Source organism: Phocoena sinus, chromosome 1 (assembly GCF_008692025.1).
Source record: "Phocoena sinus isolate mPhoSin1 chromosome 1, mPhoSin1.pri, whole genome shotgun sequence".
Taxonomy (NCBI): domain Eukaryota; kingdom Metazoa; phylum Chordata; class Mammalia; order Artiodactyla; family Phocoenidae; genus Phocoena; species Phocoena sinus.
Window position 1 is genome coordinate 4242309 of NC_045763.1, and position 26088 is coordinate 4268396.

At 51.6% G+C, this 26088-nt stretch overlaps 1 protein-coding gene across 1 annotated transcript in view; it reads right to left on the minus strand.

Annotated features, from left to right (window-relative positions):
• NPHP4 (nephrocystin 4) overlaps positions 1–26088 on the minus strand; it is a 146708-nt gene that overhangs the window by 104407 nt on the left and 16213 nt on the right. The window contains 3 exon segments of the mRNA XM_032627689.1: positions 12583–12738; positions 15974–16038; positions 17105–17277. Of these exon segments, the coding sequence (XP_032483580.1) occupies positions 12583–12738; positions 15974–16038; positions 17105–17277 (394 nt within the window).

The following is a 26088-nucleotide window of genomic DNA, read 5'->3' on the forward strand; positions in this document are numbered from 1 at the left end:
GAAAACTTCCCTAACATGAGAAAGGAAGTAGTCAATCAAGTCCAGGAAGCACAGAGAGTCCCATACAGGATAAACTGAGAGAAACACGCCAAGACACACAGTAATTAAACTGACAAAAATTAAAGACAAAGGAAAATTATTAAAAGCAACAAGAGAAAAACAACAAATAACATACAAGGGAACTCCCATAAGGTTAACAGCTGATTTCTCAGCAGAAACTCTGCAAGCCAGAAGGGAGTGGCATGATATATTTAAAGTGATGAAAGGAAAGAACCTACAACCAAGAATACCTAGCAAGGATCTCATTCAGATTCAACAGAGAAATCAAAAGCTTTACAGACAAGCAAAAACAGAGAATTCAGTACCACCAAACCAGCTCTACAACAAATGCTAAAGGAACTTCTCTAAGTGGGAAACACAAGAGAAGAAAAGGACCAACAAAAACAAGCCCAAACCAATTAAGATAATGGTAATAGGAACATACATATTGATAATTACCTTAAATGTAAATGGATTAAATGCTCCCACCAAAAGATACAGGCTTGCTGAATGGATACAAAAACAAGACCCATACATATGCTGTCTACAAGAGACCCACTTCAGACCTAGGGACACATACAGACTGAAAGTGAGGGGATGGAAAAAGATATTCCATTCAAAGGGAAACCAAAAGAAAGCTGGAGTAGCAAGTCTCATATCAGACAAAATAGACTTTAAAATAAAGACTATTAGAAGAGACAAAGAAGGACACTACATAACGATCAAGGGATCAGTCCAAGAGGAAGATATAATAATTGTAAATATTTATGCACCCAACATAGGAGCACATCAATACATAAGGCAAATGCTAACAGACATAAAAGGGGAAATCGACAGAAACACAATCATAGTAGGGGACTTTAACACCCCACTTTCACCAATGGACAGATGATCCAAAATGAAATTAATAAGAAAACACAAGCTTTAAATGACACATTAAACGAGATGGACTTAATTGATATTTATAGGACATTCCATCTAAAAACAACAGAATACACTTTCTTCTCAAGTATTCATGGAACATTCTCCAGGATAGACCATATCTTGGGTCACAAATCAAGCCTTGGTAAATTTAAGAAAATTGAAATTGTATCAAGTATCTTTTCTGACCACAACGCTATGAGACTAGATATCAATCACAGGGGAAAAAATGTAAAAAATACAAACACATGGAGGCTAAACAATACGCTACTAAATAACCAAGAGATCACTGAAGAAATCAAAGAGAAAATCAAAAAATACCTAGAAACAAATGACAATGAAAACATGATGACCCAAAACCTGTGCGATGCAGCAAAAGCAGTTCAAGAGGGAAGTTTATAGCAATACAATCCTACCTCAGGAAACAAGAAAAATCTCAAATAAACAGCCTAACCTTACACCTAAAGCAATTAGGGAAAGAAGAACAGAAAAACCCCAAAGTTAGCAGAAGGAAAGAAATCATAAAGATCAGATCAGAAATAAATGAAAAAGAAATGAAGGAAACAATAGCAAAGATCAATAAAACTGAACACTGGTTCTTTGAGAAGAAAAACAAAATTGATAAACCATTAGCCAGACTCATCAAGAAAAAAAGGGAGAAGACTCAAATCAACAGAACTAGGAATGAAAAAGGAGAAGTAACAACTGACACAGCAGAAATACAAAGGATCATGAGAGATTACTACAAGCAACTCTATGCCAATAAAATGGACAACCTGGAAGAAATGGACAAATTCTTAGAAACGCACAACCTGCCAAGACTGAACCAGGAAACAACAGAAAATATGAACAGACCAATCACAAGTAATGAAATTGAAACTGTGATTAAAAATCTTCCAACAAACAAAAGCCCAGGACCAGATGGCTGCACAGGCAAATTCTATCAAACATTTAGAGAAGAGCTAACACCCATCCTTCTCAAACTCTTCCAAAATATAGCAGGGGGAGGAACACTCCTAAACTCATTCTATGAGGCCACCATCACCCTGATACCAAAACCAGACAAAGATGTCACAAAAAAAGAAAACTACAGGCCAGTATGACTGATGAACAGAGATGCAAAAATCCTTAACAAAATACTAGCAAACAGAATCCAACAGCACATTACAGGATCATACACCACGGTCAAGTGGGGTTTACCCCAGGAATGCAAGGATTGTTCAATATATGCAAATCATTGAATGTGATACACCATATTAACAAATTGAAGGCTAAAAACCATATGATCATCTCAATAGATGCAGAAAAAGCTTTTGACAAAATTCAACACTGATTTATGATTAAAAACTCTCCAGAAGGTAGGCATAGAGGGAACCTACCTCAACATAATAAAGCCCATATATGACAAACCCACAGCTAACATGGTTTTCAATGGTGAAAAACTGAAACCATTTCCTCTAAGATCAGGAACAAGACAAGGCTGCCCACCCTCACCACTATAATTCAACATAGTTTTGAAAGTTTTAGCCACAGCAGACAGAGGAGAAAAAGAAATAAAAGGAATCCAAATCGGAAAAGAAGTAAAACTGTCACTGTTTGCAGATGACATGATACTATACATAGAAAATCCTAAAGGTGCCACCAGAAAACTACTTGAGCTAATCAATGAATTTGGTAGAGTAGCAGGATACAAAATTAATACACAGAAATCCCTTGCATTCCTATACACTAATAAAGAAAAATCTGAAAGAGAAATTAAGGAAACACTCCCATTTACCATTGCAACAAAAAGAATAAAATACCTAGGAATAAACCTACCTACGGAGACAAAAGACCTGTATGCAAAAAACTATAAGACACTGTTGAAAGAAATTAAAGGTGATACAAACAGATGGAGAGATATACCATGTTCTTGGATGGGAAGAATCAACATTGTGACAATGACTATACTACCCAAAGCAATCTAGAGATGCAATGCAATCCCTATCAAACTACCAATGGCATTTTTCACAGAACTAGAACAAAAAATTTCACAATTTGTATAGAAACACAAGAGACCCCAAATGGCCAAAGCAATCTTGAGAAAGAAAAATGGAGCTGGAGTAATCAGGCTCCTGCACTTCATACTATATTACAAAGCTACAGTAGTCAAGACAGTGTGGTACTGGCACAGAAACAGAAATATAGATCAATGGAACAGGACAGAAAGCCTAGAGATAAACCCACGCACATATGGTCACCTTATCTTTGATAAAGGAGGCAAGAGTATACAATGGAGAAAAGACAGCCTCGTCAATAAGTGGTGCTGGGAAAACTGGACACCTACATGTAAAAGAATGAAATTAGAACACTCCCTAACACCACACACAAAAATAAACTCAAAATGGATTAAAGACCTAAATGTAAGGCCAGACACTATAAAACTCTCAGAGGAAAACATAGGCAGAACACTCTATGACATAAATCACAGCAATATCCTTTTTGACCCACCTCCTAGAGAAATGGAAATAAAAACAAAAATAAACAAATGGGACCTAATGAAACTTAAAAGCTTTTGCACAGCAAAGGAAACCATAACCAAGACCAAAAGACAACCCTCAGAATGGGAGAAAATATTTGCAAACGAAGCAACTGACAAAGGATTAATCTCCAAAATATACAAGCAGCTCATGCAGCTCAATATCAAAAAAAACAAACGACCCAATCCAAAAATGGGCAGAACACCCAACTAGACATTTCTCCAAAGAAGACATACAGCTTGCCAACAAACACATGAAGGGATGCTCAACGTCACTAATCATTAGAGAAATGCAAATCAAAACTACAACGAGGTATCACCTCACACCCATCAGAATGGCCATCATCAAAAAATCTACAAACAGTAAATGCTAGAGAGGGTGTGATGAAAAGGGAAACCTCTTGCACTGATAGTGGGAATGTAAATTGATACAGCCACTATGGAGAACACTATGGAGGTTCCTTAAAAAACTAAAAATAGAACTACCATACGACCCAGCAATCCCACTACTGGGCATATACCCTGAGAAAACCATAATTCAAAAAGAGTCATGTACCACAATGTTCATAGCAGCACTATTTACAATAGCCAGAGCATGGAAGCAACCTAAGTGTCCATCGACAGATGAATGGATAAAGAAGATGTGGCACATATATACAGTGGAATATTACTCAGCCATAAAAAAAGAAACTGAGTTATTTATAGTGAGGTGGATGGACCTAGAGACTGTCATACAGAGTGAAGTAAGTCAGAGAGAGAAAAACAAATACCATATGCTAACATATATATATGGAATCTAAAAAAAAAAAAATGGTTCTGATGAACACAGGGGCAGGACAGGAAAAAAGACATAGATGTAGAGAATGGACCTGAGGACGTGGGGAGGAGGAAGGGTAAGCTGAGACGAAGTAAGAGAGTAACACTGACATACATACACTACCAAATGTAAAACAGATAGCTAGTGGGAAGCAGCCGCATAGCACAGGGAGATCAGCTCTGTGCTTTGCGACTACCTAGAGGGGTGGGTTAGAGAAGGTGGAAGGGAGATGCAAGCGGGAGGGGATATGGGGATATACGTATGCATATAGCTGATTCACTTTGCTATACAGCAGAAACTAACACAACATTGTAAAGCAATTATACTCCAATAAAGATGTTTAAAAAAAAAGACTCAATGCTGATGAAGCTGTGGTGAAAGGAACACTCTACCTTGCTGAAAGGTTATAAATCAGTACAGCTAAGAGGCAATTTTCTCTAACTTTGTGTGTCAAGAGCCTTAAAAATGTCCATATCCACCTTCTGCCCCAGTAATGCAACTTTTGGATCTATTTAGCAATATATCAAAATGGAAGCAAACTTTGCAGGAATACTCATTAGAACATTATTTATAACAGAGTCAAAAATAAGAAACCACCAGATGTTCAATAATAGGAGAATTTAAATAATCTATGGCTCATTCAGATAAAATGAGAAACAAATCATATTCTCTAAGATTATTTAATAATCAAAATGTAATCATGATACTGTAGGTGAAAAAAACAACATATAAAACTGTGTATTATGGGCTTCCCTGGTGGCGCAGTGGTTGAGAGTCCGCCTGCCGATGCAGGGGACACGGGTTCGTGCCCCGGTCTGGGAGGATCCCACATGCCGCAGAGCGGCTGGGCCCGTGAGCCATGGCCGCTGAGCCTGCGCATCCAGAGCCTGTGCTCCACAACGGGAGAGGCCACAGCGGTGAGAGGCACGCGTACCGCAAAAAAAAAAAAAAAAAAAAAAAACCTGTGTATTATTAGTCCATTTGATGACAATTTTATTTAAAATATACGCATTTACATGTATACATGTATATCATTTTTTGGCGTAGTTGCTCTGTTCTTGTTTTTCTTTTTTTTTATTTTAGTATGACTGATATATAATGTTTCAGGTGTACAGCAAAGTGACTCAGATATATATATATATTTCTTTTTCAGATTCTTTTCCCATATAGGTCATTACAGAGTATTGAGTAGAGTTCCCTGTGCTCTACAGTAGGTCCTTGTTGTTTATTTTATATATAGTAGTGTGTATATGTCAATCCCAAATTCCCAATGTATCCCTCCCCCGCTTTGCCCTTTCATAACCATAAGTTTGTATTCAAAGTCTGTGGGTCTATTTCTGTTTTGCAAATAAGTTCCTTTGTATATTTTTTCAGATTCCACAGAGAAGTGATATCATATGATATTTGTCTTTCTCTGACTTCACTTAGTATAATAATGTCTAGGTCCATCCATGTTGCTGCACATGACATTATTTCATTCTTTTCTATGGCTGAGTAATATTCCATTGTATATATGTGCCACATCTGCTTTATCCACTCCCCTGTCAGTGAACATTTAGGTTGCTTCCATGTCTTGGCTATTGTAAATAGTGCTGCTATGAACACTGGCGTGCCTGTATCTTTTCGAAATAGAGTTTCCATCTTTTCTGGATCTATGCCCAGTAGTAGGATTGCTGGATCATACAGTAACTCTATTTTTAGTTTTTTAAGGAACCTCCATACTGTCCTCCACAGTGGCTGTATCAATTTACATTCCCACCAACAGTGTAGGAGGGTTCCCTTTTCTGCACACCCTCTCCAGCATTTATTATTTATAGACTTTTTGATGGTGGCCTATGCATGTAGGCAGTAATCTGCAGGCAGTAATCACAGATTATTTTATTTCCCTCTTTGTGGCTTTCTGTACCTTCCCTATCACAAATACACGCTAGGTTTGATTCATACTTCTGAGAAAGTTTATGTATTCCTTTCATCATTTTTTAATTGCTTAAAGCAGGTCAGTTGATGAATCAGACCCAATGAAAAGTGCAGGTATCATTATTCACAGTAGCCAAAAAGTGGAAACAACCCAGTATCCATCCACAGATGGACCGACATACAAAATGGGGTCCATCCACACAACAGAATATCATTCAACCTTAAAAAAGGAAGGAAATTCTACCGTATGTTACAACGTGGATGAACGCTGTAGACATTATGCTGCGTGAGATAAGCCAGTCACAAAAAGACAAGTTCTGGATAATTCCATTTACATGAGGCACTTAAATTAGTCAAATTCCGAGATGGAAAGGAGAATGGAGGCTGCCAGGGGCTGGGGGGCGGCGGGTGGGGAGCTGGTGCTTCACGGGTGCGGAGTCTTGCTCTGCAGAAGGAAAACGTTCTGGAGAGGGAGGGTTGCTCAGGGATGTGAACGTTCTTAACGCTACTGGACTGCACGTTGAAAAACCGTTAGAAGAGTACATTTCATGACACGTCTATTTGACCACGATTTTTTTTAAGTGCAGAAATATATAAACTGCAACCTTTCATGAAATGGTCAAGCGAGTGTCCGAAGCACATCCTGAACCGGGAGCCTCCGTCGGGGCCGGCAGGGGCGGGGGGAGTGGGGGGTTGGAGGGCAGGGCGAAGGGTCCACCTCCTGCAGCAAGGCGCAGGAACCCGGGGCCTCCGCGGACAGGAGGAGGTACAGATTGTCCCTGCAGGATTTCAGGGAGGGATGCTGGCGGGACTCAGAGCAGGAGGTGAGTGTGCAGAGACGGAGCAGAGGGAAGTGGGAGGGCCGCGTGAACAATGCTTGTCACTCCCTTATTTTGCAGACTCCATGTTATTTGCATTCTGCAAGTTAATTCATGTGTCTGCAATCCTCCTCCAGTGATTTCAGCATTTTTAACACAAGACCGCTGCCTTTTTCCGTGACCCCGAGCTGCACGACCCTGCTCGCTGCTTTAAAGCACAGACAGGCTCGTTTGCTGGATACCAAACAATCCCCCTCCTCTTGATCGCAGTTAAACTCTTGGCCAAAACAGGTGTTCAGACTCAAGTGGTCCAGGGCTCTGTGGGCAGTCACGGGGCGGGGGGGGGGGGGGGGGTGGTCCAGGTAAGGTGGCCACACCCCTCCACCAGACGGAGGTAGCCGCGGCCCCTGAGATCCCTGTACTCCTGGTGAGACCCCCTTACCTCCCCCCACCCCACACTCAGGACCCACACACACACTCTCGGCCTTGACGCTGTCGGGACCCTCTCACCCTGCCTCCCACCTGGGCTCCCATCACTCAGCCCAGGGAGCCGGGACCCCCCGGACACCCCATTCTCTCATCTCTGGGGCAGAGAGCAGCCTGGGGGCACCCACTGAACACACAGGGAAGGACACACGGGCTGCACCCAGCACCCTCTCCCCAGCAGTCCCGTGCTGAGCAGCAAAATCACCCGACCCCAAAGGGACACCCCGACATGTTACCTGCTCACCTTCCCCCCACGTCAAGTCCTGCTTCCAGAGAAGCGTGCGTGGGAAATGAGTGCCCTCCCCCCGGGGCTGCTCCCGCAGAGGGTCTGCCTGGCCCCCAAGCCAGAGGTCACTCCACGGTCAACAAGCACTGGAACAGAGAGAACAGTCACCAGCCAGACCCCCGTCTGCAGGCTGCCACAGGAACAGAAGGAAAACCCAGAACCAACGCCTTTCCCAACGCAAGGTGCCCAGTTCCAAGCCTGGCTTGGCCGGGGACCCGCTCCGCAAGCTTCCAGAAGCCACGAGTGAAGAAAGAACAGCCCTGAAGGGCCCTCCCACAGGAGACAGATCCGACCTCCCAGATGTCCTGCGGCAGCCACAGGGTGGCCACGTTGGAGGTGCCTTCTGGCTCAACTCAAGGCAGAACTTGCCTGACCGAAGAACAGCAGCTCACGCTCGCTGGACCCTCCCTGTGTCCCTCTCTGGGCAGGTCCTCATAATGTCCCCATGTTACAGAGGAGACCGGCCACAGTGGAGGCTTGGAGCCATCACACGGGGCCAGGAGCAGAGCGGGCGCACCACCGCCGGCCTCAGGGCTCTTCCCCAACGTTCCAGCAGCGCCCACAAAGCACAGCTTTGCCATATGACATTGTCATTCAGTCATTCAACCGACCAGCGTCAGCAGCCAGGACAAACACAAGGGACCTCAGCAGAGCTGACCTCCCGGTGGTGGGGACTGCTGACCCTCGTGCTCTGTAACTGGGTCAAGCTTTCACCGATCTGTTGCCAAGTCTCTGGACAGGGCTGCAACTCCCAGCAACAGCAGTGCTCCCGTGGGAAGACAAACCCTACTGCACAACGATCCATCTTCTTCTGAGACTCCCCTGAATGCACTGCAGAGAAAATGGGGACCGCTAGAACCCCTCCCTAGCGACACCCTTCAGGGAAGTGCTTGGAAACACCCGCGATGCCCAAGGAGCTCCCCGCTAGGCCCTAACCACGTCCCCCCACCCGCGGACCCCAGCCTCCCGGGGACATGGCTCTCCTGCCGAGGGTATTTCGTTCGCCAGAATGCACCTCACAAGATAGAGAGAACACTGCAACAGAGGCAACAGAATGCAAGCGAAATTTAGGAACGATTTAGGCAGGAGTGGAAATGAGCTTGAGCCGGTCCACACCAGCTCTGAAACACCTCCCAGTGCCCTGAGGACCGTGGTTAGACTGTGAGGTTGGCCCTCACTTACTTTCATCTGGGAAAGATGCCCTGATGCTCCACCGGGAATACAGGGCTGCACCCTCAGCCCCAGCACGGGGCCTGCCACGCACAGGATCTACTCTACAAATACGTGCTGAGCCATCAACAAATAAGTGAATGAGTCAATGGCTCAATTAGTATATAAAAGGCATACACCGAGCTGTTAGCAGCGGTTTTCTCTAGGAATGAGATTGGAAGGGAAAACTTCTAGTCTTACCGAATTCATTGACTAAAGATTAATTCTGTCACTTGAACCTGTCCTTGGCCTAAGAGGGCGCAAAGGATTGGGGTCTAGGCTGCAGGATCACCAGCCCCCGGCTCTCAGCGGCAGCGGGAAGCCCTGTCCCCCTCGCTCCCTCTCTGCAGGGGACCGCGGTCACTCCGGGAATCTAGAAGCCACGCTCCCAGACTTGGGGAGGGCAGGCCGTCAGCACAGCCTGGGAAGCCCGGGGGGAGAACCCCACCGCTACACAAGGTGGTTGGGCTTGGGGTGCGGGGCCCCACCCGGGACCTTGACGTTCTTTGCTGAGATGCAGCGCCGGCAGGTCGGGGCTGGGGAACCACCTCAGGTAGGTAAGTAGAGGGCGGGCCCAGGGACACACCAAGCTACGGGAGGCTGCCATGGGGCAGACGGGCAAGTCAGTTCCGCGGACAGCACTGCCGAGCTGGGTTTAACAGATGACGAAGCCGGGGCTGGAGTCAGCGGGCTGGTGGGTCAGGCAGGGCGGGCTGGCCCCGGGACTGCCCTGCACGGCACAGAGCTGGCACAGCGATGCTCGACATACAGGAGGGAGGGAGGATGGGATCCCGGGGAGCAGCGGCAGTGAGCCAGGCCAAGCAGGGGACAAGGGGTGATTGACAGCAGTGAGCCCCCTGCACTGACCGCCCAGCACGGTGCCCGGGGCGCCCTTCACCACCCCTGCCAGCCAGACATGCAAGGCTGCCCCACTTAACTAAAACCGCGTGTGAACCTGCAGTGACCTCAGTCCACATTTCAGGGGAAAACAACTCACTCCTCCTGTGTTGTGGCATTTTCCAAAGGAACAAATACCCGAGTCCCAACACGGCACCCAAATATAACCAAACCCTCTGCAAACTAGACAAGCGATCCCCGGTTCCCAGCACCACGGACGCCAGCCCCAGTCCCTGCCTGGGCCCTCTCAGGGCCATAAAACAGTATCCAGCCAAGATACCCTTTTTCAAAGAGTGAGTCACAAAAGCCCGTAAGATCCTGGGCAGAACTGGATATCGGAGACAATAACCGCTGTCAGGGCTGAGCAACAGGGTCTCGGGGACGGAGGGGAGGCTGCCCTCGGCCCCTCCCCCGAGGAGCAAGTGGGGCTCCTGCACGGGTGACGGCAGCTCCTGCCCGCCCGCCAGACCGATTCCGGCCATTTGTTTTTAAACAACAACAACGTAAACTGTCCTTCATCTTTGCCATTTACAGACACCACCTGCATCTATTAAAAGTGCCCAGTGCCAGCCGCTCCATTCCAGGGAGGCAAACCGGAGGCCAGAGGGGCTCAGCTCTTCTGAAAACACGAACTTCAGGATCCAGAGCTGAACTCATGCTCCTTGGATCCAGAACTCCTCTCTGTAGCGTGGCCCTTGACTCCCACCGTCCGATCTGGGATGCTGAGAACAAACGCGGGGCCTGTCTGGGCATCTGAGCTTCTCCTTCGCCTTCCAGGAGGGACACAGAAGCAGGCCCGAGCTCCGCTTCCGTATTTTCATGTTTTATCTGCAGTTCTACTGACACCCACTGGTGATGGATACACGTCAGGCCTCGAGAACATTCTGTTTAAATTCCCAGAATCCCAGGTCAGAAAGACTCACAGAAGCTGAGCTCCCCGCAGGTGCGCACATAGATGCCTGATACCCGCGTAGTCACAGCCGTGCTGACAGCGCCCCCATGACCAATGGGAGGGGGCCTCAGAGCCGGATGCAGGTTCCACCCTCTCAATCCCAACAGCACGACCAGGAAGGAGGTTCTCCCTCTGCCTGCCTGTAACTCTTAACTTCTCCCTCCCTCTTGGGTGAACACAGGCGCCTCGCAGAGGGCAACACGGCTGCCTACGGGGGGCTTCAGGAGGGTTAGAGCTTGGTGACCCACGGCAGACCCAAACCTGGGACCCCCTCCATCCCCCGCCCAGGACATGCTCCTGTTCACGGTTAACTGGTCATTTCTCATGTATCATCGTCTCTTCTCCGAGACACTGGAGAAACAGTGACCTCGTGATGGTGATGACCACCGTGCACCCGTCCCAGGAGTTCATGAACTCAGATAACAAGACCACAGCGCCCAGGCCACGCGCAGGGAAATCGTCACCGAGACAAACACTCTCCCTCCTGGAGCTGAGCCGTCTCTTCGGGTCCTGAGTGTCTCTGTTCTGAGCCAAACACTCTGCACCTCCCAGATCTCCTCGCCAGCCACTCACACCCAAAGCCACATCCTGCCCCTCCTGGATGGGAGCTGCAGCCGGCCCACCAAGACCAGAGGTTCCAGCAGCCCCAGGTGGGGAGGCTGGTGCGGTCCCTCCTCCTGGATTCTCCCAGACGGCCAGGCAAAAAGCCCCCAAGAGTACTCAGAGGGAGCATGAGACCGAGGAGGGAGGCCCACCGAGGAGGGAGGCCCGTCGGCAGGACCTGAGAGGAGAGCAGCCCTCACAGTGACTCGTGGCTGTGAAGGGCTGACCCACACCCACCAGGAGAATCAACTTCTAAAACACACCCAGACACAGCCCTGAGCCTGTCCCATGAATTTCAGTTCCAAAGTGATCGAGCAGTTTCACTCACAAGTTAAAAGGCAGAACAGCCCAAGTGTCCATGCACAGGTAAATGGATAAACAAAACGTGGTCCATCCACACTGTGGGGCACCATTCAGCCTTAAAAAGCAAGGAAATTCCGACACACAGAACAACAGGGCTGAACCTCGAGGACATTACGCCCAGCAAAATAAGCCAGTCACAAAAGGACCAATGCTGTAGGAGGATTCCACGCCTAGGGGGTCCCTAGAGGAGTCAACTCATAGAGACAGAGAGCAGAAGTGGGGGCAGGGCTGGGGAGGGGAAGGGGAGTCAGCGTCCAGCGGGACAGGGTTTCCGTCTGGGACGATGGAAAGGCTCTGCAGGTGGACGGGAAGGATGGTTACACAACAGCGTGAACGCACCTGATGCCCCTGAACCGCACACTTGACAATGGTTAAAACAGTAAATTTTACGTTACGTCTATTTTACCACAATTAAAAACTGATGGTAATTAAGCCACTGACACGGTGGCCCAGAAAGGGTGGGATCTAGCAACAGTGGTTTTTCTGGCCACAGTCATACAGACACGGGCTATTTGTCTCATGAAAGCATTTCTCAAGGAGAGAAGGCAGAGATGACCTGAGGGATGTGAGGTGTGTTCAGGAAGGGGCCGGGAACGAGACGACACTGCTGCCCTCCCCCTCCTCCCCCTCCTCCCCCTCCCCCCGCCACCAGGCTGTTTGCTGGGGAGCCCAGCCAGCCCTCGCCCCAGTTCCTGCAAGGTCTGACCATGAACTAACAGAGACTCACCAAGTGGACAGAAACAGAGGAGCCCTTACCCGATTCTCCACGAGCTGGAAGGAGACCAGGTATCTGCTGCAGACCAGACACCAGAAGGTTCTCGGGAAGAAGGTGGAACACGGGCTCCAGGAGCGGGTGTGGCTTCAGCGTGTACTGCAGGCTGCAGTTCTCAATGAGGGTCATGTGCTTGTTTTCTGAGGGAGAAAACACCTCCTGTGACAGCCCGAACCAAGGCACCTTCGGTCAAACCGACCAATAAACTGAGCATCTCGGAAAAGAATTCAACAAACAGGAAAAGTATTTTTCTAGGGAGACAAGGGAATTGCTCTGTTTGCTCAGCCAAAGAGCAAAAAAGAATCAATCCTTAAATAACTCTCACTGGTAAAATTGCAACGAAAGAGGTACTTGTTTTTTTTTTTTTTTTTTTTATGCTGTACGCGGGCCTCTCACTGCTGTGGCCTCTCCCGTTGCGGAGCACAGGCTCCGGACGTGCAGGCTCAGCGGCCATGGCTCACGGGCCCAGCCGCTCCGCGGCACGTGGGATCCTCCCGGACCGGGGCACGAACCCGCGTCCCCTGCATCGGCAGGCGGACCCTCAACCACTGCGCCACCAGGGAAGCCCGAGGTACTTGTTTTTGATCCGACATAATAAAATCTCTCCGCTCACCTCTTCCCCAAGAGCAGTGAAGAGAGGCATCACTTTTGCTCCCATAATCAGAGGGAACCTAGAAGGTCCTCTGACCAGAGGCCTGCATCCCTTTCAGTCTCAGCCTTGCATCCGTCAAGACCCACAAAGCAGCAGGACTAGGCCCTGGGTGGCCAGTGGCCTCCAAGACAGAGTCCTGTCCTCAAGGAAGGACCATTCCTCTGGGGTGACTAAGACACAAGCATGCCGACATCCATAACACACAGGAGAACGGGATCCGAACCCCAAGGAAGGTTCGGATAACGTGCTAGGGGAAGTGGGAAGAGGGAAAGCGTCCTAGAGAAAGGAACCACCGGGAAGAGCTCAGATACAGAGCACTCAGGAAAGCGGACGGAAGGGCGTCAATAGAAACTGGGCTGGGAGGGACCACAGACATGCCCTCAACACATTCCCATCAAATGGTCCATCTTGCCTGGGCTTGATTTCCTCCACTGATAGGGGACTCACCACCTCCTGAGGCATGCCTTGTGATTTCATAAGAAAAGAACTAAATATTCGTTAGAAAAACACAACTATATTATCGAAAACCAGATTTTTAATATCTAACCGCTCCAAACATGGGATGTGCTTACTTTAAAATGTTAAGTACCCTGGGCTTCCCTGGTGGCGCAGTGGTTGAGAGTCCGCCTGCCGATGCAGGGGACGCGGGTTCGTGCCCCGGTCCGGGAAGATCCCACATGCCGCGGAGCGGCTGGGCCCGTGAGCCATGGCCGCTGGGCCTGCGCGTCCGGAGCCTGTGCTCCGCGGCGGGAGAGGCCACAGCATTGAGAGGCCCGCGTAACGCAAAAAAAAAAAAAAAAAAAAAAAAAATGTTAAGTACCCTAAAAGGCACTCTGCTACATGGCTGGCTGGTGAGCACGCTGGTACAACCTCTATGGAGGGCAAACAGGGGAAATAACACAAAACTGTGAATGCACAGGCCCTCAGACCAGCAATCCCACTTCTGGGAGTTTACCCTACAGATTCACGTGCACACCTGCAAAATGGCAGATGTCCACTGCAGCAAAACCTTCAACCCTCTGTTCTCACAGAACTGCCCCAAGGGTCCATTTGGGGTGGGTTGGTTCAATCACAAACAGCAATTCAATGAAATAACACACAGCTGTAAAAACAATGAGCACGGAGCTTCCCCGGTGGTGCAGTGGTTGAGAGCCCGCCTGCCGATGCAGGGAACGCGGGTTCGTGTCCCGGTCCGGGAAGATCCCACATGCTGTGGAGCGGCTGGGCCCGTGAGCCATGGCCGCTGAGCCTGTGCGTCCGGAGCCTGTGCTCCGCAACAGGAGAGGCTGCAACAGCGAGAGGCCCGCATACCGCACAAAAAAAAAAAAAAAAAAATGAGCACACTTTCTAGGTACTGATATGAAACATCCTCCAAGATAAATCATTAAGGGAAAAAAGAAAGGTCTGGGACAAGTAAACGGGGGCAAAATCAGAACAGGGAAGTGCACATCTGCTTGTGTGTCATCAGAGGACCTAGAAGGACCCACAAGATCCCAGAGAGAAAGGTCACCTGTGGTGCAGGTGAAGGGCCGAGCAGAGGAGGAAGGAGACCTCACCTGAACCTTTTCATACTATTCAGTACTTTGAATGCTGGATCATGTGACTGCATTATCCATCCAAGAAAAACAGCCCCGCACTTTTAGAAATGCCCCTGAGATGATGAGCTGACAGCCTGTGGCGGTCCCTCCCCAGGCCCCCCTCACACGGCCGCAGCTCCCACACCCTCCACCAGCGCCCAGATCCGTGGGCCTGGAACCAACCTGGGGGCTGTGTCTGCTGTTGGAAAGGTGCTGAGTCTAAGGGTACTTCAGGAGAGGAAACGCTGGCAGGTTAATGATTAAATTCAGTTGCGAAATAACCTAAAAGCCAGTCTGTATCAACAAAACCAAGTTTCTGACCGATTGTTCCTCTACCGTGAGATTTTCACCAAATTCAGAGGGAGTGGATGGGTCGGGGTAAGCTTGGGTTTTTCACACAGGCTGGGTTCCCATCGTGGAGTCTGGGCAACATCGCAAAGAGACAGAAAGTCTCTACCACCCTGCCCCCCGCCAAACAGACCCACCTCCACCGCTTGGCCCCCGGCCACACTCCCCGAGGGCCAGCAGAGCCCGCATAGGCCCCTGAAACAGCCTGTTAGCCCACCCCCCGGCTTCACCGCACGCCCTTCCGTCTACCCTCCACACGGCCGGCAGCCAGGGGGCCGCAGGTCCCTCCCACGGGTACCCTGATGGCTCGGGAGGAGAAGCCACAGAGGCAGGGCGGGAAGCCCACTCTGCCCTAAGGCCGGCCGCTCCACGCGGGGCCCATGCATGCCAGGTGCTCCTGCAGATGCCACTCTCATTTGGCACCGCTGGACACCTTGCTGTGTTGGAGATGACCCACGGACTTCGCGATCAAAGGCTTCCTGGGACAGCCGGTGGGCAGTGATGGACAGCAACTACTTCACGTGGGGGCAAAGCTGCTACCCCAGGGGCAAGGAGGCCAACAGCCCTCCCACCAGGTGGCCCCCATGGGGTCGTCTTCACACGGCTACACCATCCTTATAGGCTCGTGTGTCTCTGATCTTCAAATTACATCAGAACTCCAAGCCCAACGTTACATGTTCCCCAAATCTATTAACAACTCAGCTAAGCTGATGAGGTTCTAACACTCAGGGATGTCATATGACAAACAGGTGCTGCTGAGGACGGTAGGAGCAGGCCTGGCCAGGCCTCGTCTCTTACGTTCTATGGGGTCCTGGAGAAGCGGGTGCAGGAGGGCTCGGGGGCTGCCGTGATACAGTCTCAACCTGCAAAACAAGACCCGTGAGATGCAGGTCAGCATCTTGCGTTTACTCATGGGATGTCAGCTATGCTTCTCGAAAGGAAGGCCTTGGGGACCCCAGCACCACACCTCCAGGAGCTTTCTCGACCCTCCGTGGGAAACAGACGGCTGCGGACAGCATCAGATCCGCGAGCCCTCAGCACTCGTGGCCAAGCATGTCCAGCACACACACAGCACGGCCCGAGTGCAGCCTGAGAACCTCAGCGCTAGAAAACAATGCCTGGGGAGTTGGTCATGCTTGGAGATGTCCCAAGAAAACAACATTTGAGGGGTTTCCACGATTGTGTGTCTGGAGTGGTGGTTCTCAACCCGGGATGATTTTGCCCCCGTCGGGATGTCTGGTAAAGTCTGGAGATACTTTTGGCTGTCACAGCTGGGTGGGGAGGGGGCTGCCTGGCATCTAGTGGGCAGAGGCCAGGGGTGCTACGAGACCTCGTACACTGCACGGGACAGCCCAAAGTGTCCGCGGAGCCAGGGTTGACAAGCCCCGATCTACAGTGACAACGCAAACCCCACCACGGCTGAAATGACCACACACTATCTCATCCATCCGGGCACGTCCAGCTCCTAACGTAACAGAGCCTGCCACAGAGCGGACCCCCAGCCAGTGTTTGCTGAGTGAACACCTACTGCTCCCTGGGCACCTGTCTGGGAAGAACCTACTGTTTACACTCCGGACCCTTAGGAGATGGCCGTCCCTCATGCACGGATGATAGAGTCAGGAGTTTAAACAACTGGCCTAAGACCCCCACAGGAGTAAGCGACGGAGCAGGACTCAGCCCTTGACCACCTTACATCAGATCCCACTCCCGAGGCCAAGGCCCGTCCCGCTCCCGCCTGGAGAACGATGGCTGGGCTTATTCAGAAACAGCAAACCCAGTTACAGCCCGAAGCGAAAATACCACCGGGAGACTGTGATGAACACACATGCTGACAAATTCAGAGCTTTCTAGTCTGGACAAATAATGAGCCGTTAAATCACCACAGAAAGACGCCGGAAACCCCAGCGACGGGGAAAATGGGGCAGATACCGTTTGTCCTGGGGGGCAGACGTAGGAGATTCCGAGTTGTTGCTGAAGATCCGAAGGATTCCAAACCCACAGGACAAAGCCTGAAGGGTCCCGTCCCGTCTCCTGCCTTCAGTGACCACTTCCACCACGGCCACGATATTAGGATGGTTCAAGGACGTGTGAAAATAGAAGGGCTGCAAAAGAGAAGCCAGGGACGGACTGAACACTCTCGAGCTGCAGAGAAGAAACACGGAGGAACGCGGGTGCGCCCCCTCCTCGTCGTCACGTCAACACCACAAACACGCCGCGCGGGGAGCAGCATCCCTTCCAGGCACCAGAGCAGAGAAGGGGCCCAGTGAGCGAGCCCCTCACAGCTCCTCCTTCCAGGGTGCCCAGCATCTGGGACATCAAACTATTTGCTTCTCCTCTGGGACCTTCCCATCCACAGAAAATGCCAACAGACCCAGAGCCTCTGGAGAACAAAGGGGCTGGGGCAGCCTCGCGCCCCATGCCCATCACCCGGGAGGACCACGAGCCCAAAGACATAAGTAGCCCACTGCACCCACGCACCCACTGAGCTGTTCCATCCAACACTGCCATCAAACTGCAATCACAACTTGCCAGTATTGACTCTAATCCCTGTTTCGTGTGGAAACACGAGGCTGCACCCGAATGAATTTTATTTAAACTAAGCAGGTGGCTTCCCTGGTGGCGCAGTGGTCGAGAGTGCGCCTGCCGATGCAGGGGACACGGGTTCGTGCCCCGGTCCGGGAAGATCCCACATGCCGCAGAGCGGCTGGGCCCGTGAGCCATGGCCGCTGAGCCTGCGCGTCCAGAGCCTGTGCTCCGCAAAGGCAGAGGCCATAGCAGTGAGAGGCCCGCGTACCGCAAAAATTAAAAAATAAAAATAAACTAAGCAGGATCCTCAGTTCGGAGCCCAACTAACTTCTTTTCATGATGAATATTGCTGTGGGATTTTTTTTTTTTTTTTTTTTTTGCTGCGTTGGGTCTTCGTTGCTGCATGCAGGCTTTCTCTAGTTGCGGTGAGCGGGGGCTACTCTTCATTGCGGTGCGCGGGCTTCTCACTGCAGTGGCTTCTCTTGTCACGGAGCACAGGCTCTAGGTGCGAGGATTTCGGTAGCTGTGGCATGTGGGCTCAGTGGTTGTGGCTCGCAGGCTCTAGAGCGCAGGCTTGGTAGTTGTGGCGCACGGGCTTAGTTGCTCCACAGCATGTGGGATCTTCCTGGACCAGGGGTCGAACCCGCGTCCCCTGCATTGGCAGGCGGATTCTTAACCACTGGACCACCAGGGATGTCCCACGGTGGGATTCTTTATTATAGGAGTTGTGAACCCAAGCCAAGTAGATGATACTCAAATTGCTCCTAAAAGGTTTCCCACTTGCAGCCTCTCCATCCTCTAAGGTACAGATGGCAGCCCTCACTCTCACCACAGGGAGGGGGGACATGGGCGGGTCAAATCCAGCTCCCATCGCTGAGATGCACCCTCCCAAGTGGGAATGGAAGCATCTTCCCTCTGCTGCTGTTTTCCGATCTCCTGAAATCCAAAGCAGCTGCTCTCAGCTAACAAATGTCGTAGACACAGAAGACAGAAATGGAGGCACTAACTGGGTTTGCGAATCTATGGGCAACAAGCGTCCCAGAAGCCCAGGTCAGCGCTGACCTGAGGTTCTGGACCCGAGTGGTCCCTGGAACCCAGCATCCTTGTTGGGGCGAAGCCCAGGTGTAGAGTCACCAGCAGAACACAAAGGCCACCCTCCCCCCAAGGCAGGGCCAGGCGGGCCGGGCCGTGGCAACGTGACTTAAACTTGGAACAATCCCCCATTAACGAGTCATTACCATGGTGTCACCGAGAAAACGTTTACTGTAATCACAGACTGTCAGCCCAGGATAACAGAGAGACACATTAAAACATCAGCCATGAGATATAAATCGTTATTCTATTATCTTTTATTGCAAAATGATGAAATAGTGACCACTTACAGATGACAGGCAGTTGGACCAAGAGAGAATTATGTTTCCGTTTCCAAGACTCAAGAACTGTTTTAAAAAGGCCTGCTGTAAAGTCAAGTTTGTCATTATCTCACCTCTCATATGTACACCTGTGCACATCAGTTTTATGAACACTACCCACTTTTCCTCTTGGCAGTGAAACAAACATTGTCAGCTCTGATGCAAAGCAGCAATAAGCCTCCAGCTTAGAGGTCACCTTGAAATCCTTTGCCTGGAGGCGGTGGACCAGCTGCTTTTGGCACGTCCCACATGTGGACTCATGGCTGTTGCCTCTCCCTTTCCTTACCACTGAAAACGATTATTCTGAGACCAAACCGACCACAGAGCCCCCTGGTCTGTCTCCAGAGACCCCACTTTCACCAGGAGGGTCGGCCTTGGAAGCTCCGTGAATCAGAAGGCGACACGACGTCTGAGGGTCTCATCCCATCATTACTGCTGGTTAAGGACGGGTGATTTTCCAAACATCATTTATTGCCCCTCTAGCGTGGGCACAGCACGTGCTAAAGAATTTCTAAGGAACCTAGAAAACGCGATCCAGCCCTCAAGAAGTTCAAAGTTCAAAGGTAAAGGCTAGATTAGGCAGGTAGAAAATGCACACCCTGCCCAGGGCCGACCAGCTCGGAGGGTCGGTGGAAGCAGAAGCCTCCTGGGAGGAACCACACAACTCTGCGGCTTCAACCCGTGTGCGTGTGTGCGTGTGTGTGTGCGCGCGTGTGCGTGTGTGTGTGTGTGTTTGGGGGGGGGTCCCCAGGAGGGCCAAGTCACCTGGAACCCAGGCACTCCCCCACCCCCAGCTCCGTGGGCTTGGCCAGACATCTCAACCGCGGTCAAGCAGCACTGCAAACAAGCCCTCCAGCGTCAGGACGCCTCAAGAAGGCCGGGCAGGATGCTCGCAGATGCCTCGGCTGCCACTGCACGACTGAAAGCTAGAGTCAAGCCCATCCAGTCCCCTGCGAGAGAAGCCGCGGGAGATGGCAGAGTGGGGCTCTGGCTCTCCCCCGCATCACATCTCACTCAACCACCCCTGACAAGGTGCCTCTCTGACAGGAGAAACAGATTAATAAATCACAGAAATGCTCCTGTCTTAATGCCTTCATCTTCAGACACACGGACACGGCTTTGCCTCGGGGCCCAGATTCCATTTTCACCCACACGATTGGGCCTCAGATGATGTGCCTTCATGGGGAGGTTGCAGCCTCGCGTCCCCGGCCACACCTCCGCTTGACCTGCCCTAAGTGACACGTGCTCTTCGGTCCCAGGCTGAGGTCAAGGCCACAAGAGAGAGATCAGAAATTAAACTAGTGCCTTCCAAACCATTTTTTTTTAATAAACCTTTAACAGGATGTCTTCAGGAAGGTAAATATATCACAAATCCTTCCTGCGGCCAACGTCTACCAGCTCAACCTTCCACTTGAGGCTCAGAGCAGTTTCCTGCACACAAGCCTCCACAAGACTGAGCGCTCCAAGCACGGTGAACTCGCCAAGCAAAGTTGCCAAGCATCCGGGAAGACGCAAAATCTCTAATTCCGAAGTCAGAAGCTTCTGCTCATCCGGGGTGGGGTCCACCATTATCCACAGGAAGGGACACAGCCCTGGAGACAGTCCCCCACCAAGAGAATTATCTGGCTCAAAGCGTCCGCGGAGCCAGGGTTGACAAGCCCCGATCTACAGTGACAACGCAAACCCCACCACGGCTGACATGACCACACACCACCTCATCCATCCGGGCACGTCCAGCTCCTAACGTAACAGGGCCTGCCACAGAGCGGACCCCCAGCCAGTGTTTGCTGAGTGAACACCTACTGCTCCCTGGGCGCCTGTCTGGGAACAACCGACTGTTTACACTCCGGACCCTTAGGAGGTGGGCACTGCCGTCCCTCATGCACGGATGATAGAGTCAGGAGTTTAAACAACTGGCCTAAGACCCCGCGGGAGTAAGTGACGGAGCAGGACTCAGCCCTTGTCCCCCGACATCAGATCCCACCCCCGAGGCCAAGGCCTGTCCTGCTCCCGCCTGGAGAACGATGGCTGGGCTTATTCAGAAGCAGCAAACCCAGTTACAGCCCGAAGCAGAACTACCGCCCCAGGAGGCTATGATGAACACACAACAGCATAAGCTGACAAATTCAAAGCTTTCTATTGTCCCCACGTGGTTAAATTGTCCCCACAGTTAAATCACCACACAGTGCCACTAAATCCCACTGCTGCAAACATCATGGAGAGATATCCTTTGCCCTTCTATTCATTCACTCATTTCTAGCCCCTTCCTACCACCGTCCATTCCTGGCTTGGTGTCTGTTGAGCTGGAGAGGAGACAAGCCCTCCTCGGGTGGCGGCTGAGGCCAGGCTCTCTCCGTAGAGACGGCGCCCGGGAGGGATACTGGATTCCTGCTCTGCAGATAGTTCGCATCACGAGCAGCTCTTGGAACGTGTGAGAGGTGTCAGGAGAGGGTAAGGCACGTTCAAGAACCCGGAGGTTAACCGAGGCACGGCAGAGCCTCCCAGAGTTTCGTTTGGACACGCTGACATTCCCTGACAGCCTCCACTGTTTTTTTAAATTTTATTGAAGTATAGTTGATTTACAATGTTGTGTTCATTTCTGCTGTACAGCAAAGTGATGCAGTTATACATATATACACATTCTTTTTTATATTCCTTTCCCTTATGGTTTATCACAGGGTACTGAATATAGTTCCCCGTGCTACACATTAGGACCTTGCTGTTTATCCATTCTATATACAATAGTTTGCGCCTACCGACCGCAAACTCACAATCCTTCCCTCCCCCACATCTCCCCCCTGGCAACCACAGGTCTGTCCTCTGTGTCTGTGAGTCTGTATCTGGTTCGAAGATAAGTTCACTTGTGTCCTATTTTAGATTCCACAAATAAGCGACATCATATGGTATCTGTCTTTCTCTGTCTGACTTACTTCACTCAGTACGATCATCTCCAGGTCCATCCATGTTGCTACAAATGGTATGATTTCATTCTTTCTTATGGACAGCCTCCACTTTTAAAGGGAGTCACCTCACTCTCATTACTCTGACGAACAAGCACGTCCAGCAGCTGGCTGCTCTCGGTTAGCGATGGGACGAGGAAGCAGCCTGATTACCTGTGTCTCCCGGAGGCCAGGGGTCCGCCTGTGACTTCAGCAACACCTCGGGCTGAGAGGGGCTCAGGAGGAACCATCTCCTGGTCCAGGTTCCGGCTGCCTGTGAAGAACCACTAGGATTGCTGCCAGTCACTTGCATACAATAAATAAAGGAGGAGAAATGAGCCTGTCACTGAAAGGCTGAGCGTGGTTAGTTAAGGAACGAATCTAAGGGAGAATTATGTCCGTCTCAGAAAGAAAGTGTAGGAACTGCACGGTACTTTGGCCTCCCGGATTTTTTTTTTTTTTTAACTTATCTATTTATTTTTGGCTGTGTTTGTTGGGTCTTCGTTTCTGTGCGAGGGCTTTCTCTAGTTGCGGCAAGCGGGGGCCACCCTTCATCGCGGTGCGCAGGCCTCTCGCTATCGCAGCCTCTCGTTGCGGAGCACAGGCTCCAGACGCGCAGGCTCAGTAGTTGTGGCTCACAGGCTCTAGAGCGCAGGCTCAGTAGTTGCGGCTCACGGGCTTAGTTGCTCCGCGGCATGTGGGATCTTCCCAGACCAGGGCTTGAACCCGTGTCCCCTGCATTGGCAGGCAGACTCTCAACCACTGCGCCACCAGGGAAGCCCCCCGGATTATTCTTTAAAGATATCTTTTGAGAGGCTGAATGAATGATCAACCATCTCAGTGCAAGTGAAGGGCAATTCCTCTCCACCGAGGACGGTCTCGAAGGAGAGCACCTAATTCTGAGTCAGAGCTGAGAGGCCCGGAGCTGGTCCCCTGGGCTCCGCCAGGCAGAGCCGAGAGGCTGGGACAAGAGGGGATCTGAGCGCAGCATGAGGAATTCATCACTCACAGAAAGAAACACCCAGCTCGGGCTCAAGGAAGGACTTCTTTTTTCCCGTCTTTCCTCAGGACGTTGTTTGCAAAGTAATAAAACAACATCTTCTTTCAGGGCTACATATTACAGCGACAACTCAATCAAAACCCAGAGCCCACACGGTTGATTCAGGAATCCACGTGTAGGCGGGACAGCCACACCGATTCCAAAGATGGTCCCCTGCTACTGGCCGCTGGCGACCTCCCGTCGTATCACCCCCAAGCCACGGCTGATCGGCAGAACCAGAAAAACCCAGGCAATTAGTAAAATCAGAAGAAGATCATCACCAAATTTCAGAATCACCTCAAAACAGGGCAAATTGTGTTTCTCTCTATTCCCGTAGGTATGGACACAGAGCTTTGCTCAGATGATGAGACCACAGAACCCCTCCCTCCTGCCTATCTAGGCCACCTTGGGAACACTCCACATTTCATGTAAACACGTACATACACGTATGCATGCAGGTACACACACACGTACACGCACACACGGCAAAGGGGGGTTCTCTTTAGTTAACTAAACTCTGAACGTCAAGGATGGGAGGAAAGCGCTGGGCAAGGAGGATGCTGCCGAGTGGCTCATCAGGATGGGCATTGCTGGGGCACCACTGGCCTCTGCTGCTCGCCTTGGGCATAGCAGCTGGAGCACAGCTCTTCCCGGAGCAATTCCGTGGCTCTGACACCAGCTCCCAACCAGAAATGCTCTGTTCACCCACACCAGCCTTGCTGCGATCTCCGCTTCAGTAACTAAGGCTGAAGGGTGCAGATTCTTGCAGAAACACTGAGGGCTGTGGTCCTCCCTAACACACGGCCCCGTCCCCATGCCCCACTCGGCAGAACACAAACGATGGCACGGCACTCGGCTCCCACAGCTCAGGTCAGACCTGAACTGTGAGCTGAAAAGGCCTGAGACCCGCAGCTCCCAGGACACCGGGACACAAAAGAAGCCCTCTCAGGCACGGACGCTAAACCCTGGACGAGTCCAGAAGGGGGAGCGGCAGCTCTGAAGGCTTCCTTGCAACGCGACCTCCACTCTGCAGGGCTCACAGTCACCCAGCTGGTGGCGGGACAGGGCAGGCCCTCCGGGCGTGGCCTGTCAAGGCTGTGACAGCCACTGCCACGGGGAAAGCCAAGGGGAAAGCCACGGAGGGAGGGCTCATCTCGGGACCCCAGTGGCGGCTAAGTGCCGCCGTGCTGACTTCAGAGCATAACCATCCCCTCGACATGGCAGCGCTTCCAAACGGAGCCTGCAGGGCCCCTCTGACGCCCGGGGTGAAAACGAGGCCCGAGAACAATCCCTGCGGTCAAGGCGGATGGCACTCACGGCCTCTGACCCGCCGGATTGCTCTTCAAGGCGGAGAGCTGATCTACCGACCTCCAGAGGCGGATGGCGGGGACGAAACCACACCAAGGTGCTGGGAGCCAGCCTCTCCCGTGGAGACTCCCCAGGAGAGGACCGTGTGTCACCATACTAACTGTCACCCCACCAGGCTTCCCGGGGCCTGACTGTCCACCCGAGAAGGAGAATCCAAACAGCCCGGCCCTGGAAGGCTTCCAGCAACATCGGGGCCACCGCGCTCCTGCCCGGGCCTTGACCGCCCCAAGTCAGAGGCGTGAAGGCGACTCCCTGCCTGAGCTGGGACGGCACCCTAAGCAGCCACCCACCGTCACTCCCCGGTTTACAGCACGCGGCCTTTCTCTCCGGCCAGACTCTAAGGGGCACCTCACAGGCCGTCTGGCAGCCTGGACACCAGCCGCGGTCCTGGGCCACAGGACACACATACCCACGGCCTTATCTAATTTTCCTGACCTCCGGGGGCGGCGTCACCCTCTCCGGCACGTTCAGTAACGGGACCAGTCAGAATCAATCCACGCCGAGACATGGCATCCCGACCCTGGGTGACCGCCAAGTGCAGAGTCGCGACCCGGCGGCCTCACGACTGGGCCAGGACCGCCCCCCGCAGAAAAGGGCGGCTCGCTTGGTCTGCTTACGCACGGCGACCTCCCCCAGAATGGCCATGGTCACCGCCACCACCTCCATTATTCACTGTACTGTCACTTACTGGGCTTCCCTGACTCTGTACACATGGGAAGGATAAAGCCAACACAGCACCGACCCTCCCGATACCCGTGACCGTCTCCTGCAGGACCCCGCTGCCTGTAGGTTCAGCTTGAAGCAGCAGCCGGGAAGAACACCTCTGGGACACCTCCCACTCTTGAGGAAGAGCCCAGTGTCCCTAGGAAGGCCCTGCCCAGCCAGCCCGCCAAGCCCACCCTCGGCTACCTCCCCACGCCTCCCTCCCCCACCCCCGGGCACGTGCGGGGCCTGCCCTGCTTGCAGCACCTGCCACCCTGCTCGTCCCGGGGCTGGGTCCCTCCTCATCCTGGGGCCCAGCTCGCAGAGATCTGCCTGCAGCACACCTCCCTTCTTCTTCAGGGTAGCAGCTGTCGGTCTCCTCCGAGAACCTATCACACCTGCACCTGCTCTGTCGCCTGCCTGGGTGTGTCGTCCCAGCAGACTGCAAGTTGTCCAGGGTGAGAACCACGCCAGGCCCGTCCACCCAGCATCATCGCCACGGCGCCCGGCACAATGGCCAGCAGATAGCAGGCGATGGAGGGATGTTTGTGAATTTGGTGCAGCTGAACGAAGATGGAAAACCCTATCTGCGGGGCGGCCAGACACAGCTACGTGGGCAAAATCGTGTCACCAACTGATGCCAACGCGAGCACCCCGACTGCAGGCAGAGGCAGGGGCTCCAGGCTCTGCTACCTTCTACCTGGGTAAGTCACTTTACTGCTAGGTCTCAAGTTGCTCAAAAAAAAAAAAAACAAAAGAAGAAGAAGAAACGAAAAAGAAAGAAAAAGAAGGGGAGAGGAAAAGTAGGGGAGTCAGATGAGATCGATAATTTCCTAACTTTGTTCCAAAAGCTGCAAGGTTCGTGAAGGGGAGGAAACCCCCTCATGTGTCCCCCCCGACTCCCAGCTGAACCGCTCAGGACGTGTG